We start from the raw sequence: 18323 nt of genomic DNA on the forward strand, positions 1-18323 counted from the left end.
CCCAGGATCATGTATTTCATTCACTGACTTCAGTCTCTTCTCATTTTCTTTATCTGGAATGCTGCTTCTGCCTTTTTTCAGTCAAAATTTTATGACTTGACTCTTTTTTCTTTTAAAGAACAGGCCAATGATGAGGTATAAAATCCTTCATTTTGGGTTTGTGATGTTTCATCACGATGGTTATACGTTTTTAGCAGGAAGATAATTGATGTTGTATCCTTCCAAGAGTCATGTGATGTTGCTTTATCCCATTTATTGGTGGTGTTAATTTTGATCGAGTGTAAGTTTAAAACATTTGCAAGGTAAAAAGAAAAAAAAGGAAAGAAAAAGAAAAAAAATAGACAAATATAAAGAGAGTAGACGTCTAACAAAATTTGAGGTGGTAGAGTGGAAAGAAAATGGAAGAAAGCAACCACGAATAAAAATTAGAGACTAATTGACATGTGTGGGCACTGTGTAAAAAGAATTACTTCATACGTATTGGCCTTGCTCAGTCACAGTCCCCTGCCCTATGGCCACACAATCAACAGCATTCTTGACAAAGAACCATCCTATCCATGTGTGTGTGTATTAGAAGATACAAATATATTCATATACATATATTTATGTTAGAAGATACAAATATATTCATATACATATATATTTATATATACATATATATATGTGGTTACAACAGGTTTTCAGGATACAAGGTTTAATAGACAAAAGTCAGTCATTATGTATCAGCAATGAACAAGTGGAGTTTGAAATTGAAAACTTAATACCATTTACATAAGCACTCCCCAAAATGAAATACTTAGGTAAGTTTAGTAATGTATGGACAGCATCTGAGGAAAAACTACAAAACTGTGATGAGCAAAATCAAAAAAGAATGAAATGAATGGAGATATCCTTTGTTCATGGACAGATACTCAATACTGTCAAGATATTGACTCTTCCCAACATGATCTATAGATTTAACACAATTCCAGTCAAAATCCCAACAAGTTCTTTTGTGGATATTGACAAACTGATTCTGTAGTTTATGTGAAGAGGTTAAAGACCCCAAATAACCAACTCAGTATTGAAGAACAACAAAGTTGAAGGATTGACACTACCTGATTTCAAGACTTAGTATAGACAAATAGGTCAATGGAATACAGAGCTCAGAAATAGACTCACATAAATATAGGCAACTGATCTTTGACAAAGGAGGAAAGGCAATACAGTGGAACAAAGATTGTTTGTTCAACAGATAGTGCTGGAACAAGTGGATGTCCCCATGCAGAAAGGTGAATCTAGACACAGGTACTACCTCTTTTGTGAAAATTAAGTTGAAAAGACCTAAATGTAAAATGCACAGCTATAAAACTCCTAGAAAATAAAATCAGGGAAAACCTAAATGACCTTGGGTACACTGGTGACTTTTTAGGTACAAGACCACCAAAAGCATGATCCACAAAAAAGGATTGATAAGCTGGACTTAATGAAATTAAAAACTTTGCTTTGTTAAAGACAGTGTGAAAAGAGAATGAGAAGGTAAGTCACAGATTTGGGGAAAATGTTTACAAAAGACACTTCTGATGAAGGACTGTTACTCAAAATATACAAAGAACTCTTAAAACTCAACAATAAGAAAATGAATAACTCAATTACAAAATGGACAAAAATCCTGAATAGACACATCACCAAAGAAGATACATAGATGGCAAATAGCATTTGAAAAGTTGCTCAACATCATATGCCATTAAGGAATTGTGAATTAACAATGAGATGATATGATACAACTATCAGGATGGCCCAAATCGAAAACATTTGGCAACACCAAATGCTGGTGAAACTGTAGAGTAACAGGAGCTCTGATTCGTTGCTGGTAGCAGTGCAAAATGGTAAAGCTGCTTTGGGAAGACAGTTTGGCAGTTTCTTACGAAACTAGACATACTGTTACCATAAGATCCAGAAATGGTGCTCTTTGGTATTTACCCAAATGAACTAAAAATATAATCCACACAATATCCTGTGCATAAGTGTTTATAACAGATTTATTCACAGTTATCAAAACTTGGAAGCAACCAAGATGTCCCTCAGTAGGTGAGTGGATAAATAAAAACTATGGTCATCCAGATGATGGAATATTACTCAGCACCCAAAAGAAATGGCCTGTTAAGCCATGGAACCACATGGAGGAATGTTAAATGCATATTACTAAGTGAAAGAAGCCTATTGGAAAAGGCTACATATTATATGGTTCCAAAGATATGACATTCTATCAAAAGCAAAACTATGGAGACATTAAAAAGATAGTGGTTGTTAGGGAATAAGGGAGGGGGGAGGGAATTATGAATAGGGAGAATACTAAAGATTGTTGGGGCAGTGGCACTACTTTGGTCATACTACAAAGAAGCCGATTGGAAAAGGCTACATATTGTATGGTTCCAAAGATATGACATTCTATCAAAAGCAAAACTATGGAGACATTAAAAAGATAGTGGTTGTTAGGGAATAAGGGAGGGGGGAGGGAATTATGAATAGGGAGAATACTAAAGATTGTTGGGGCAGTGGCACTACTTTGGTCATACTACAAGGGTGGATACATGTCTTCATATATTCATCAGAACTCAGAGAATGTACAGCACCAAGATTGAACCTAATGAAAACAATGAACTTTGGGTATTAATGATGTGTCAATGTATGTTCAGTGCCTATAACAAATGTACCACTGTGGTGTGGGATGTTGATAATGTGGGAGGTTGTGTGTGGGGGGGGGGCAGGGAATGTATGGGAAATGTTGATACTTTCTGTTCAATTTTGCTGTGAACCTAAAACTCTCTAAAATATAAAATTTATTAATTGAAAAAAAGTATGTAATTTACCCGTAATAACATTAAATGTAAATGGATTAAACACTGATTAAAAGAGGGTTGGCAGAGATTGTCAGGATGAATTTTTTAAAAGCATGATCTAACTATATAAGATTATATAAACTATATAATGTTTATAAGAGACACAGCATAGATTCAAAGACAGAAATGGGTTCAAAATAAAAGGACGGAACAAGATATTACATGCCAACAGTAACCAAAAACAAGTTGGAGTGGCTATACTAATATCAGACAAAATAGGCTTTTGAGACAAAACTTTTTACCGAAGACAGAGAAAGATATTTTATAATAAAAAAATCAAAATGTAACAATTATAAATATATATGCACCTAATAATAAAGCCCCAAAATATGCAAAGCAAAACTTGATAGAATTAAAGGAGGAAAGACAATTCAACAATAAAAGTTAGAGACTCCAATACCTTATTTTGGTAATAGATGGAACAACAGCAACTTGTTGAGAGAAGATCAACAAGGAAATAAAAGCTTGAACAACACTATGAATCAGCTAAACCTAATAGTCATCTATAGACTATTCCACCCGAGAGGAACAGAATACACCTTCTTCTCGGGCACACATGGAACATTCTCCAGGAGAGACCATAAAATAAGTCTCAGTGAATTTAAAAGGATTGAAATCATGTGAAGTAGGTTTTGGCTTGTGCGATTCAAAAATGTCAAGGCCGGGGCACCTGGGTGGCTCAGCCGGTTAAGCACCCAACTTCTGCTCAGGTCATGATCTCATGGTTTGTGAGTTTGAGCACCACTTCAGGCTCTGGAGCCTGGAGCCTACTTCACATTCAGTGTCTATCCCTCTCTCTGCCCCTTTCCAGCTTACACACTCTCTCTCTTTCAAAAATAAACGTTAAAAAAAATTCGAAAGGAGCCCCTGGGTGGCTCAGTCCGTTAAGCGTGTGACTTTGGCTCAGGTCATGATCTCACGGTCTGTGGGTTCAAGCCCTGTGTCGGGCTCTGTGCTGACAGCTCAGAGCCTGGAGCCTGCTTCGGATTCTGTGTCTCCCCCTCTCTCTCTCTACCCCTCCCCTGTTTGCACTCTGTCTCTCTCAAAAATATTAAAAAAAATTTTTTTTTTAATTCAAAAATGTCAAAGCCACAAAAGGGAAGAATGAGGAATGAGTTAGGTTAAATCTGACCTACTAAATGAACTTATTATCCTAAATTGGATACTGGACCAGAAGAAGAAAAAAACATTTCCTTTAAAAAAATCAGTACCATAAGTATTCCAAACTTCTGTGGAAATTCAGGCACAATTACTCCCTCCAAGAAAGAGGGGGACTCTCTCCATAACTTGTTCTTGAAAGTGTTGAATGATTTTTCAGATGTTTATTAATCATTTGTATTTTCTCTCTTGTGAATTACCTGTTTTTATCCATTTATCCTCACTGTAGGTATTTCTCAGTCTGAAGTCTCATTGATTTTTTTTTCTTCTGTTTTAATTTTTAAATTATAAAACAGCTTGTTTAAAAAATAAATTGTATAGGGGCACCTGGGTGGCTCAGTCAGTTGAGCATCCGACTTCGGTCAGGTCATGATCTCTTGGTTCGTGAGTTCGAGCCCCACGTCAGGCTCTGTGCTGACAGCTCAGAGCCTGGAGCCTGCTTCAGATTCTGTGTCCCCCTCTCTCTTCGCCCCACCCCTGCTTGTGCTCTCTCTGTCTTTCAAAAATGAATAAACATAAAAAAAATTTTTTTAATAAAAAATAAACTGTATAAATGGGCATAAAGGAAAAAAGGCCCTTTCATCTCCGCTTCCCACTCTCCAGATGTTCTCCCTCTTATTTTAGTTTTTAAAGCTTGTCTCCCACCCTTATTCTCCTTCCTTGCACTCTTTCAAAATTTCTAAATATTTTTTGTGAATTACTCATGGAACAAAAGCATACATCTTTAATAGACTAGCAAAACGGAGTTTGCAGTGGAAAAACTGTATGTTAACCTCAATAGATTTTGTGATAAGTGTAATTTTAGGTTCAACACACACGTTTATGTCTATTTAAGAACTTTAAAATTCTGAAGCTCTCCTAGCAAAGCATAGATATAACTAACACATAATCGGCAATAAGACCGTAAACTACATGCAGTGAGCTAATAGCTTAAATTCTGGGCTGTTGGAAACCGTTCCGTAGTCTTTGGTGTTATCGTTTGATTTGGAAAAGAAAGCACACAGGAGTGTGTTCACCTGTGTGGAACACAGCTTTCACAAGTGTCAGCTGAAATTGGTATGTCACATAATAAACTGCATGGTTCACATTGGGGGGGAGGGGGGAGTCATCTCTCACAGGATTAACTAACTGAACCTTTTGCCTTTATCTGTCGTAGAATAATAGAATTTTACAAGTAAACAGCCCTTGGAACATCTCTTCTAACTCCCTTATTTTATGGGTGAAAAACTAATGCCTGGAATGTGGTAGACGTGAAATGAGGCCCATGCGGCATAAGCAGCCTGTTCCCAGCCATCCAGGAGTTAGTGACACTTGATCTGTGTGACTTCGGCGAAGGAGCCAGCATGTTAACAGCGAAGCTTTCACTCGTTCGTTTAACAAATGGGCGAAACGTTTATTGAATGTTGGAGATAGGGCATGTACCGAAGGAGGGGAGTCATTCGGGTCCTAAATGACTTGTAAATTAACGACTGTACATGATGTAGTAACCTTTTGTTCTTTTTTCATTGCCAGTGAGGAAGGCCAATTGCTTTAGCTGCCCCGGAGCCTGGGAATGTGACATGTGGAATGACAAATAGGCCTCTCTGTGGACTTTTGTGACGAACTGAACTTTTTTGTGTGTGTTTTTTTCCAGCTAGAAGAAGAGAGATCTGTGCTCAATAATCAGTTGTTAGAAATGAAAAAGAGGTAGGCTTTCTTTTTGTGTTTATTGTTGTGTGTGTGTGTGTGTTTAATGAGGAAAATGTCAGAACATGACGTGTATGGTGACTGTAGAAAACACGTCACCTCCTTATTGTTCAGAAGATTGGATTGTGATGGTTTGGTGCTCATAACCGGTGAATGATGAAAATTTATTTCAAAAGTTACAGTCTTAATTACAAAGACAAAGGACAGGTTAATTTTTAAGCCATGGTCAGTTGAATTTATTCAGAAATGTTCTAAAATCAGATTGTCTCATTATACTGCTGTTACCTCTTCTTTTCAGTAACTGAAAATGCTGTAATCTTCTGTAGAGTAATCGATCTGCATATAAATACTGATTGCATTATATAAAAATTTGAACTTTTCAATAATAATGTGTTAGCATCAATTTGAATGTTTCTGTTTTCTAAGAAAGAGCTTTCTTCTCTGTTACTCTTTGATGATAATCAAATGATATTTAAATGGAAACCTTCCAGCACTTTGGAGTAAGGGTAAATGGGGCCACAGAAGTAACTGTTTAGAAGCCTGATGCTTACGTATCTTGACAGTCTCTGTCTGCTCTTGTAAAATGTGCAGTTTGTGTCTAGAGAAATTCTGTGCTTTACGCTGCGTGCCGGGCAGATGGGTGGGTACTGTTGCCGAGAACCACAGCCCTGATGGTGGTTCGCTGAGTAGATGTGCGTCACGACAGTGACGTAATTTTCTCTTCTTGAAAACAGAACTAAACATAATTCTTTAAGAAGAGCTTAATCAAGAATTCATCCACGCTCTCGCGAAGTATTTTATTATTCTTTCTGGTCGGGAAGAGGAAGTTTCTCTCCCTGACCACTGACACACGTGTTTTACTCTGGCAGTCTGCTCCTGCCAGCATGGCGGTGGCTTAGGAATTGAGGGCTTTCTTTAGCCCACAGAGATATTGGGATCCACAAGAAACATTCCAAAGGACATTAGGCTTCAAGTCCAGGAGTGCCTTTCCTCCTTTCTTGTTTAATTAAGAAATCCTTAGATTCATTCTTACTTAAAGTTTCCTACCAGAATGCACACAGAATGCATCACTGCCCCCACCCCGTCCTTGTGTAGGCAGCCAGCTCTGCGAGGGTGGGCCTCAGGATATTTCCATTTTACATAAATAAGGCTCCATTTCTTTAAAGAGAACCTCCTTATGCAGTTATCAAGGATATGTGAAAAAAAGTTGATAGGGCTCGTTCCTGTCCCATTCTGCCAGGAGAGCATGGGAAAAATGGGCTGGTGTAAGTAAGCGAGTACTGACATTATCCCTTTGTGTTCACAATTCACAAACTTAATCTCAGGACAACCCCGCAAAATATATGGTGGGGCCTGCATTTATAAAGGATGAAAGTAGCGCCCAAAATGTTGGGCAACTTAGCCAAGAACCCAGATGCAAGCGTAAGACAGAGGGTGTCAGATGTTCATGCTGGCTCTTTTCTCACTGTACATTTATTTATTGTTCATTTTAAATCTTTTTTTTTTCCTTTAAAGAATAAAGCTGCTATGCTTCATTAGTCTTTTCCATGTGACTTTAAATTACATGCCTTTCAAAATGTGAGCAGGCCTGTGACTTTTTTCTTGGCTTAAAAAGGTAGAACAAGTTTGGGGGCTTGTTAAGGCCACTTCTTAATTCACCATCTTTGCTCCCATTTTAATTCCTGGATAAGTTTAGGAGAATGTCTCCTGAAAATCACTCTTTATATCAATAAATGCTGATAAACATGGTAATTGTTTCTGAAAGTGAAAATTTTGAAAACCTAACTTACCCTATTTGGCGCTGTTTTTTGGTCAAATTAATCGTCATGGAAAGTTGTGTCTATTTCTGAAATCTGAGTGCAGATCTATTTTAGCTAATAATTTGGGCCCTTAAGTGTCCTCTACTTCTCATTAAGTAGTAGGGTTCTTGTTATGTTGCATTTTTAAAGCTTGCCCAGTAACACTGTAAGGTACTTGCTTCATTGCTAGAATTTATTTCTAAGGTAAGTAGTAAGGAAAGAATCCGGGTAATATGTTCCCTGGAAGGGAAAGGCCCTTAGAGCCGTTCTTTCACACCGTGTTTATCTTCCCTTCTTGATACCTTAAGTGTCCTCTAAAAGCCAGTGTGATAATGGATAATGTGTAGATCTATGTGTGTAATAGTTAAGTAAATTTAGCATGGAGTACTGAAAAGAATTTGATAACGCTCTTAATTTAAGTCTGGAAAGTACTTAAATCATAAAGATGTTTGCAATGTAGTTGTTGACGCAAGAACTGAGATCTTAGTCAAGGGCTTAATTCAGAAGTGATCATTGAACATACATAGTCAAGACAGTATCTAAGTGTGGCATTGAAATGGTCATTGTATTGAAGTGCAGAACTTCTGACCCTGAGGCACAGACTGCTTCTCGTTAAGTAGTAGGGTCTTCCTGTATTTGCTATGGTTTTTTGGTACCTAAACATTAAATTGCAAGCAATCTGTAGTTCAGGTTTTTCTCTTAACTTAAAAATACAATCGTTATTTTGGAAGCTGGTTTCCAAGTCGGGTGGACCTCTTTCAAACCAGGCTCCAACATACCTGGCCCAGCAGAGCCAACCTCGAATTGCTCTAACTGACCGAAGTGGACAAGTGTGCTCCCCTGTCCACTAAAGCCTACAGCAGATTTGGGAACACGTTTGGCCTCCCTCCCTTCTCTAGGCTTTTTGATGTCAAAGCAGGGACTCTGGAGCTCAAATGTTAGACGTGGGCTTCTTGGAGTCAGAATTAATTCTGTTAGTGTAAATGCGGGATAAATGTCAGGAGGAAACTGGTTGGCGACCCCGTCTGAGAGACCGGGTCTAAAGCGGTCCCGTGCTACTCCAGCTCGTTAAGCTCAGTGTGGGTTGCTGACTGTCTGACTGTCTCGAGCTTGCGCTACTTATCAATGCTCATTTCACCCTCTCTTTTCCCTTCCCTACTCCTGCTTCCTTTGCTCTATCTGTGTGTCTTTAATGGTAAGACTAAAGAAAGTCTATCCACGTTATAATAAATAAATTTCATATATTTTTAGTAAAACAACTTGTTGTATATATTTTTTGGCTGCCTTTGTCCCTCTGTGTCTTGCTTTTGTTTTGTAAAATATTCCTAGCAGCATACACACACACACACACACACACACACACACACACACACACACACACCGGTTTTAGATCTATATACAGCAAAGAGATTCAGTGAAAATTTAGTTCTCCTTACATTACCTGCATTTCTTTTCATGTTTCTAATGTTTGGTTCTTGCTATCTTGCATTTTTTAAGCTTGCCCAGTTACACTTTAAGGTATTTGCTTCATTACTAGAATTTATTTCTTAAATAAGTAGTAAGGAAAGAATCTGGGTAATATGTTCCCTGGAAGGGAAAGGTATCTGGCCCTTAGAGCCGATCTTTCACACCGTGTTTATATCTTCCCTTCTCGACACCTTCAGCAGCACCAAGTCCTTCTAGCCAGCATGGCTTCAGAGTGTGGCACAGGCGCTCCTGTCAGTGTGGTTTGTGACTCACATGTCAGTAACATTGGCATATATGGTTTAATTTCGTCCCTCTTGGTTTGCACAGTGGGATTAGGGCTTGGAAATAGCCCAAGAAGCCAGCAGTGAAGACCGGCCATGAAGACAAGCTGCCAAAGGCTATTTGTCCTGTCATTTGATGTATAAATCACAAGGCAGATCCCTTTCCTAACCATGTGTCTCTTGACAGCTTGTCCAAGACACGTTCAGCCTGCCATCTTCTTCGAAGGCGGCCTAATTAGGGGTCGTGTGTACGTGAGAAGCAAAGATTCCCGTACCTTTTACCTTCTATCATCTGCTGGTGTCTTTATCCCTCCCTGCCACAAAGACTGTGAGATTCTGGTTGCCTAGAGTTCTGATTATAGAAGAACTTAAATCTGTTCACCAACCCCCATATCCTGGTGTTTTTCAGTAAAAACAGTAAAACTACATTTTTCAAATTGGAGTTGGATTTCTCACCAAGTGAAGCTCTTGAAATAGTTTCCACAATGGAAGAAACTACCAAATAAGTTTAATTGAAACTTAAGGAGCCCAGGATTTTGTGGATAACTGTGGATAACGTCAGATATTTACTTTCCAGGTGGAAGAATACCTATATATTCCTCCCATTGAAATCTTTGCTTTGTTTTAACCTAAGCAAGACCCTATTTCCTAGCGAGGTATTCCTCACTTAGTAATTTAACAGCACCAATACCCACCCCCTCTCCAGTGTTCATATCATGCTTGGGTGTTGAATTCAAGAAATTTCTGTAAGTCTCAGATTCTTTTCTTACTACTTATTCTGGACTATAAGTGTAAGCCACACAATGAGATAAATGCAACACTTATATTTTCATCTTTGTGTAGAATTTCAATTTACCATAAATCATGAGAATTCTGTAATTCGTGTGCCGGATATCTTGGGTCTCACTAACCAGACATACATTCTGCCATTTCTAACCTGGGCCTCAGTTTCCGACTCTTCCAGTCAGTTCTCAAGCAGACTGAACCATGTGACAGGCTCGTGTTGACCCAGTCCCTCCTTCTAGAGCCGGGAGGGATTTGACTTCTTGTTCTTGAAGTTTTGGACTCACAGGTGATCATCTACATTAATGCAGTGTTGTAGGTTGGACGGTCTGAGGACTAGCTGGGAATTTCTTCCAGTCATGTTTTTCCTAAAAATTTTTGAGAAACAAGGACTTTTTTTTTCCCTCTTGTTTCACACTGCATGTAATTTTTTAAAACTTTTTTTATTTAAAACTTTTAGATTTACAGAAGAGTTGCAGAGGCAGTACAGAGAGTTCCCACATACCCATCACCCCACATCCCCTGACACACACACATTGCACACTCCCTGGCACATTGGTCCAGACCGAGAAAGTAATGTTAGTTCAGTATGCTTAGCTAGACTCCAGACTCTATTCAGATTTCCCCAGTTTTTCCACGAATGTCTTGTTCCTCTTCTGGGATTCAGTCTAGGAAACCACACTGCATTCAGTGGTCATGCCTCCTCAGCTTCCTGCAGTCTGTGACAGTTCCTCAGTCTTTGCTGGTCTTTCGTGGCACTTTCTGAATGCATATAATTTTTGCAGCAAAAATTGAGATACACACACGTAAACACAGAGTAGCCTGCCCTTCTGGGTTATATCTATTGTGTCTTGCCCTCCTTCCCTGTCTTTGCTTCATCTTCCCCTTCTTTTTCCCACCCCTTGACTCCAGGATAAATGTTTCTCTCCTTAAGACCTGGTCCCCCTCCCTCTGCTGACAGACAAATTCGGAGTCAGGCTGAGAACTTGAAGCAAGTGCTCTGCCCGTCTCCCTCCAGACTCCCCCTGTGCTTTCATTCTACACCCGGAAATCCATTTTAACATTTCTGTTCCAGCCTTTATGTAATTGCCTGTAATTTCTATGAGCAACTGAATGTCCTTTTCCGATTCTGTGGATGAAAAGTAATAATCCTTCAGTATGAATAGCAGTAATAATCTTTGCTACTGTTTTGGCCCATGAGATCTCAAAAATACATTCTTGGAAGTTGCTAAAAGTAACAAATTAGTGAGAACCAATTGATACCTCCAGCATAAAACTGCTCTGCATGACATCCGTGTATAATTGCTTTGCATGTGTGTATTTTAATTGTTGTTATTGCTTGGTAATAATTTATTCAAAAAGTAACAGAATTCAGCTGGGGTGGGGGTTAGATTTTTAAAAGAATTCTTTGGGGGTACAACAGTCTTGTTCTGTTTTGTTTTTTTTTTTTTTAAATTCTACCTCTTCCAAAGTTATTAACATGTTTCTTTAAATTCAAATGGATACAATGATATGCAGATTCTGGCATGTCTATGCATAGGTAAACTTGTTCTCCCTCACAGTGAGTAAAATTTCAAGTAAAATTTTGCAAGCATAATAGCCTTAACCCCCTTTTAAACTTCCCCGTGATACTTTTTTCTTTACGTTAACTCAAGTTAATTGCGTGTTTGTCATAGGGCAGTTGGACGCTGACCATTCTCTCGGTTGATTTGTGGAATTTTTAACTCTTTGGTCTTTTAGAGAATCCAAGTTAATAAAAGAAACCGATGAAGAAAAAGCTTCCTTGCAGAAATCCATCAGCATTACTAGTGCCTTACTCACCGAAAAGGATGCAGAGCTGGAAAAACTGAGAAATGAGGTAGAGTACCGTCGGCGGCCTCTTTCTGTTCCCGCCGCCTCTTTCTGTTCCCGTGCGTGCGAGCCTCAGCTCACCTGCTGTGTTTCAGGTCACGGTGCTCAGGGGAGAGAGCGCCTCCGCCAAGTCCTTGCACTCAGTCGTCCAGTCTCTGGAGTCCGACAAGGCGAAGCTTGAACTCCAGGTAAAGAACCTGGAGCTTCAACTCAAAGAAAACAGGAGGCAGCTCGGCAGCTCCTCAGGTAAAGTGCCGGCCGCCTCCTGCAGCTGAGCCGTTCCTAGTGAGGTGCCCTGGGATGGCAGCTGTTGCGCCGCCCCCTGCCTCGGCCCGTCTGCCTTTGGCTCTCCTCCCGTTGACGCAGATAAGGGTCATGACACAGGTCCTCCGCTCAGGGACGTGCCCGCCATCCCCACCTCTGAAATGTTGGCAGCAATAGAGGACGTGAGTGACGGCTGCCCTCGCGGTCGCAGCCGTGGGCTCTGAAATGCGCTGCGGTAAAGGGGAACAGAGGTGGCCCCTTCGTGAGCACGTGCTACTTGCTTGCTACTTTAACTTCCGGGTGGGTGTGATGGGCGCCCTCACCAGCCGTGGGCCAGCCCGGCGGAGAACGCCGAGGGGGTAGGGCCAGCATCTGGCTAGATCCCTTAGGGCTCCAGATGTGGGACAGGAACCCACGAACTGTTCTCAGAGAGGCACATTTGGGAATTTCACATGAAAATACGTGTCTATCACTGGCCCGTTTGTTATAGTAACTCAGGAAAACAAGATTGCAATTTTTGTAAAATCCACCCCCCCCTTTCTTTGATATAAGGTAATACTGATACTCAGGCAGAAGAGGATGAAAGAGCCCAGGAGAGTCAGGTAATATTCCTTTCCTTTGCGTGGCTTGCTCGCTATTTTTTTTAGTTTTTATTTTTTAAAGTTCATTTTGAGAGAAAGCACAAGTTGGGGAGGAAGAGAGAGAGAGAGAGAGAGAGAGAGAGAGAGAATCCCAAGCAGGCTTTACACTGTCCGTCCAGAGCCCAACACGGGGGAGGGGCTCAAACTCACGAACTATGAGACCATGACCCGAGCCGAAATCACTCAACCGACTGAGCCATCCAGGTGCCCCTTACTCACTGTTGTGTTTGGTTTTGTTTTTTAATTTTTTTTAAGTTTGTTTATTTTTGAGAGAGAGCACGAGTGGTGGAGGGACAGAGAGAGAGAGAGGAAGACAGAGGAGCCAAAGCAGACTCCACACTGTCAGCATGGATTCTGACGCGGGGCTTGAACTCATGCAACCATGAGGTCATGACCTGAGCCAAAGTCAGATGCTTAACTGACTGAGCCACCCAGGGGTCCCTACGCACTGTTGTTAAAAACCACTTAGCCTTTTGTATACATAATACATTCATATGGTGTAAACAATAAATAATAGTAAAAGTATATATGGTAGAAAGTCTCACTCCAAACACCATCTCTCTTCTCAGTTCCCAGACCTCCAAACAGGTAATCACTCTTATTAGGATCTTCAACAAATCTTTTCAGAGATTTAAGAACATGTCCTATCCTTTTTTTTTTTTTTTTTTTTTTTTTTTTTTTTTTTTTTTAACACAAATGGTGGCATATTACATAATCTGGTCTTTTTTTATTGCTGTATAGTATGCATTATGTGGATGTACTATAATCAGTTCCTTGTCAGCTGACAGGACATTTGGGATTTTTTTTTAAATCTTTTTAGGTGTATTATGAACAATGCTATAATGAATTATCTTGAATATCTGCCATTTTGCAGCTATACTAGTATTTTTCTAGGATAGATTCGTAAAAGTAGAATTACTTGGTCAAAAGATTCCTTGCTCCTCTTGACCTTAAAAAGACAGAGTTCTTTTTTGTTAATTTTTTTAATGTTTGTGAATTTTTGAGAGAGAGGAACACAGAGCGTGAGCAGGGGGCAGAGAGAGGGAGACAGAATCAGAAGCAAGCTTCCGGCTCTGAGCTGTCAGCACAGAGCCCGATGTGGGGCTCAAACTCAAGAATCGCAAGATCATGACCCGAGCCAAAGTCAGGTGCCTAACCAACTGAGCCACCCAGGTGCCCCAAAAAGACAGAGATCTTGAAAGCTGTTTCCCTAAAGCCAAAATTATCGAAACAGACTTAGCCTTAAAAATGGGATTATAAGGAGGCAAACTGTTTTGTATTTGGAAATATAATTGCACATAGCAACTAACTTCCACCTTCAATTTTAGCACTATATGTTGGATATATTTATCCTGTTCAAAATTCAAAAGTACAAAAGCCAGCATGTTCATATTTATTTTACCATTCTTTTTTTTTTTTTGAGAGAGAGAGCATGAGTAGGGGAGGGGCAGAGAGAGAGAGAGACACACACACAGAATCTGAAGCAAGCTCCAGGCTCTGAGCTGTTAGTAAAGAGCCCGACACGGGGCTCGAACTCAAGAACCATGAGGTTATGACCTGAGCCGAAGTTGGACACTTAACCACCCAGGTGCCCCCATCATCTTTAAATAAAAGCAAAGTTCAGTGAGTTTGTGATTTGCTTTAGTCATCTGCTATCTATCTCCTTTGAAAGATATGAAAGGATTCAACAGATGCACTGACTCCCCCTGGATAGTGTTGTCTGCTTAGTCTGTGTGTCCAAGAAGCATAGACTCCATTAACAGTGTTTTCTTTTCCCCTCTCCTTTCTGCTTCCATTTGTTTCATCTGCCGCTGCCAACACTTTTCTTCCAATCAGCAAATGGTTTGTTTTATGTTTCCTAATTTGTGAGCGTGTGTGTGTGTGTGTGTGTGTGTGTGTGTGTGTGGTTCCCCACTATACCTACATCCATTTTGTGGCTTTTTCTTCTTCCTGAATTGTAGCTCCTAACAGGATAAAGTCTTAGAAAATGTAAGCCTCCCGTCAGTATTGGAAGGGGTATTCTGCAGAGAATCACAAAGCCAGTGATTGCTAGCTTTGTTTTGTAACTTGCCCCGGCAGGGGAGTAAGGCCAAATACTTTTTTTAAATTTTTTTTTAGTGTTTTTTATTTTTGAGAGAGACAAAGACAGAGTGTGAGCAGGGGCGGGACAGAGAGAAAGGGAGACAGAATCCGGAACAGGCTCCAGGCTCCAAGCTGTCAGCACAGAGCCCGACGCGGGGCTTGAACTCACCAACCGTGAGATCATGACCTGAGCTGAAGTCAGACGCTTAACCGACTGAGCCACCCAGGTGCCCCAAGGCCAAATATGTCTTTAAAACATGAAATACATCATTTTTAATATTGTAAAGTAGGACTTAGATATTTAGAGAGATTGGACCTTTTTAGTAGAAGAGGGGAAAAAACATTTTATTTTTAGAGTGCCCTTGATTTGAAAGGAGATGTTAGGACAAGAGTGTCTCCTCCCGATGGTCGCCTTGTTACCCCACTGCTCAGTGAATCTTGGTACAGGTGCTGGCCACACGTGTGCTACCTGGGCTCTGCCCTGTCACTGTGTGCCAGAGTGTCTCCTCAGCTGAAGGGAGCCAGAGCCCCTTGAAAACACCTTCGTTTTGCTCTGAAGATGACGTTTGTTTCCTGTGCCACCGTGACCAATGAGTAAATGTTAAACGGTGGTCGGAGGAGAATTTCCACGAACTTTTTCCAATCTACAGAACATCAAAGTTCTGCCTCTGTTCTACAGTTCAGTGGGACAACTCATTGGTTCCGCTTTTTGTAGAATCTTGCTGATGTCCGTGTATATATAAGGCGTTTAAACGTGGGTTCAGGAATGGCCACTATCTCCCCCTCCCGTGAGTCCAGCACACCCTGTAGCCATAGCGTGAGAGTATACTTTCATGCCATATCCATCCTCCAGCATACACGCTTGAGACATTTTACACATCTGTTTCTCTCCCCCCCCCCCCCCCCCCCCCGGACACATCAGATTGATTTCCTAAATTCAGTAATAGTGGACCTTCAGAGGAAGAATCAAGACCTCAAGATGAAGGTGGAGATGATGTCAGAGGCAGCCCTGAATGGGAACGGCGATGACCTCAACAATTATGACAGGTATTTCATATTAAGCGATACTAATCAGAACCTTAGCTCCATCTAAATAAAGGTTTTTAAAAGTAGGTTCCAGTGGATTGGAGAAATCATTGCCTTGTGGTTACTTGTCCACAAATCTGGCAAAAGAAGGATACACCGCAAATGGTTTGGTGTGAAAATTCTGAATGTGGACTGTAGAACTTAACACTCAAGGCTCCCAGACGTGGCCAGAATTCGTTCTTATTTTTTGTCGTGAGTGATACTGTCTCCTGAGTTTCTTCTTACAGAGAGGAGTTTCTGATTTATGCACGTTAACATTTGTAGCGATGACCAGGAGAAACAGTCCAAGAAGAAACCCCGCCTCTTCTGTGACATATGCGACTGCTTTGACCTCCACGACACAGAGGATTGTCCCACGCAGGCGCAGGTGTCAGAGGACCCCCCCCATTCCACACACCACGGCAGTCGGAGCGAGGAACGCCCGTACTGTGAAATCTGCGAGGTGTTTGGGCACTGGGCCACCAACTGCAACGACGACGAGACTTTCTGATGAAGCCCCGGCCCCTCCCCCGCGCCCGGCGCCTCCCCCGCACCGGCTCCTCCCGGCACCGGCTCCACCCGCACCGGCGCGGAGGCAGCTGGACACCAGCATTGTGCGGCGGCCTTCAGCGGAACTCACGTTATTTTTGACCCCCGTCAACAAATCGAAGAGAATATTTTGATCTTCAGTACATCACCCTCTTAGTCCCCCCCCCCCCCCAGAAGTTAATAAATACTTAGTAGGTGAGATTTCACCTCTAATTTTGTCTTCTTGATTTTTAAAAGTTCTAACAAGACGTTGCACCAGATGCCATTACATTCACTGTCCCTAGGGAAGCCTCATAGAACAATTCCTACCCTTACAATACCTTATTTAAGTAACTTTAAATTATGCCGTTACTTTTCATATTTGCACTAAAATTTTTCCAGGCTGCATTTGTATATTTAGATGTTTTGGTTAAGCTTTGACACTGGAATGAGTTGGAAAAATGTGCCATTTTGCATTTTCATCTACTCATTGAGAGTATTTTATTCTTAAAGAAGTATCTGAGCTCTTTGCACTACCTGATGTCAGTAGTGCCTTTATTTCAGGCTTGATAATACTTAGGTGTGATTATAAAATCATGAAACAGGTAACGGGAGGGGGAAGCCCCCAAACTGCTGTGGGGACATTTTATAATCTATATGCTGCACCTACTTACTCTACTGTGGTGTTTTGTTTATTGGTTTTTGCATAATTTCAGCTTCTATATATTATATGTATATATTTTTTAAAAATCTATATTTTGGGACAAAATACAATGTCTTTCTTTTCAGATTTTTACCTTTATGAAAAAGAAAACACATCAGGACATAATGGACTAGGCCCGGAGTGATATCACGTGGCTTTGCAAATAGTTTTTTTTTTCCGTTTTCATTTTGTTTCTTTATCAGATATAAATACCTGGGAGAATTTTCTCTAAATCTTTTTCTTTCTTCAGCAGATATCCCCGGCAGTCAGTTAATCAGATAATAAGCCACTATTAAAACACCTAAATTAACCGATCTACAACCTTTACAGGTTTTTTTTTAAACTGTTTATAGATGAATGTACGATGAGAAATTCAACATTGATAATTTTGGATTTTCTTATCACAAAAAAATAAAATGAAGGACCTCAACCATCAGAAGTTTATCAACCAGTTTGAATCTATTTATCTCATTTGAATGTCTTCTACAATATGTAAAAAGTAATGTATCTTCCGTGCTACATGTATAATAAGAACTTCTATAATTGTATATATGCCTTTGATGTATTTTTTCCCTCAAGATTATCAAATGTGTGTCTGACAAGTGAAAAATCTGTAATTAAAATTTTTGGTTATAAACATTATAATAGGAAGTGTTTCACAAACAAAATGTAAAGCAGTATTAAAATTTGAGCAAACGAGTGTTCTGTATCTACTTTAATAAATGGTTATTCTTTTTTGCCAGTGGTAGTAAACATATTCTTCCCGGGTTTATTTGTCATAATGTTTTCTTTTTCTTTAAATGAGTGAGCACTATAGATCCAAATAGCAATTTCTACTGCAGTCTTGTTGATAAACAGCTTTTAAGAAATTGATATATCCTCATCTCAAAGCATCCTATGACCCACTTAAATACCTAAGGTTGTTATCCATTGCTATATCACACTGTATTACCTGACAAAAATATAAACGGCACCACGTAGCACCAACTACCTAATAATCCGTGATGTTTTGGAAAGAAACCCTGAAGATTGCTGTGATATTTAGCAAAATGATTACTGAACCAAACATTTGTTTTATGAGCACAGAGTCCCCAACAGGTCGATATTTCCAAAGCAGAGTTATTAGTTGAACA

The 18323-nt window shown here is 40.2% G+C and overlaps 1 protein-coding gene across 12 annotated transcripts in view; it reads left to right on the forward strand.

Annotated features, from left to right (window-relative positions):
• Positions 1-17958, forward strand: part of CLIP1 (CAP-Gly domain containing linker protein 1) — a 125215-nt gene extending 107257 nt beyond the window's left edge. For 11 of the 12 annotated variants that reach the window (XM_053901968.1, XM_053901974.1, XM_053901976.1 and 8 more), the window contains 6 exons: positions 5674-5726; positions 11797-11914; positions 12003-12153; positions 12724-12773; positions 15817-15941; positions 16245-17958. In XM_053901968.1, the coding sequence (XP_053757943.1) occupies positions 5674-5726; positions 11797-11914; positions 12003-12153; positions 12724-12773; positions 15817-15941; positions 16245-16470 (723 nt within the window). In that variant the 3' untranslated portion in view covers positions 16471-17958. The other variant, XM_053901975.1, reaches the window with a different exon arrangement.
• Positions 17959-18323: the final 365 nt, after the last annotated feature.

Source organism: Panthera pardus, unplaced genomic scaffold (assembly GCF_024362965.1).
Source record: "Panthera pardus isolate Hobbes unplaced genomic scaffold, ASM2436296v1 HiC_scaffold_15, whole genome shotgun sequence".
Lineage (NCBI taxonomy): Eukaryota > Metazoa > Chordata > Mammalia > Carnivora > Felidae > Panthera > Panthera pardus.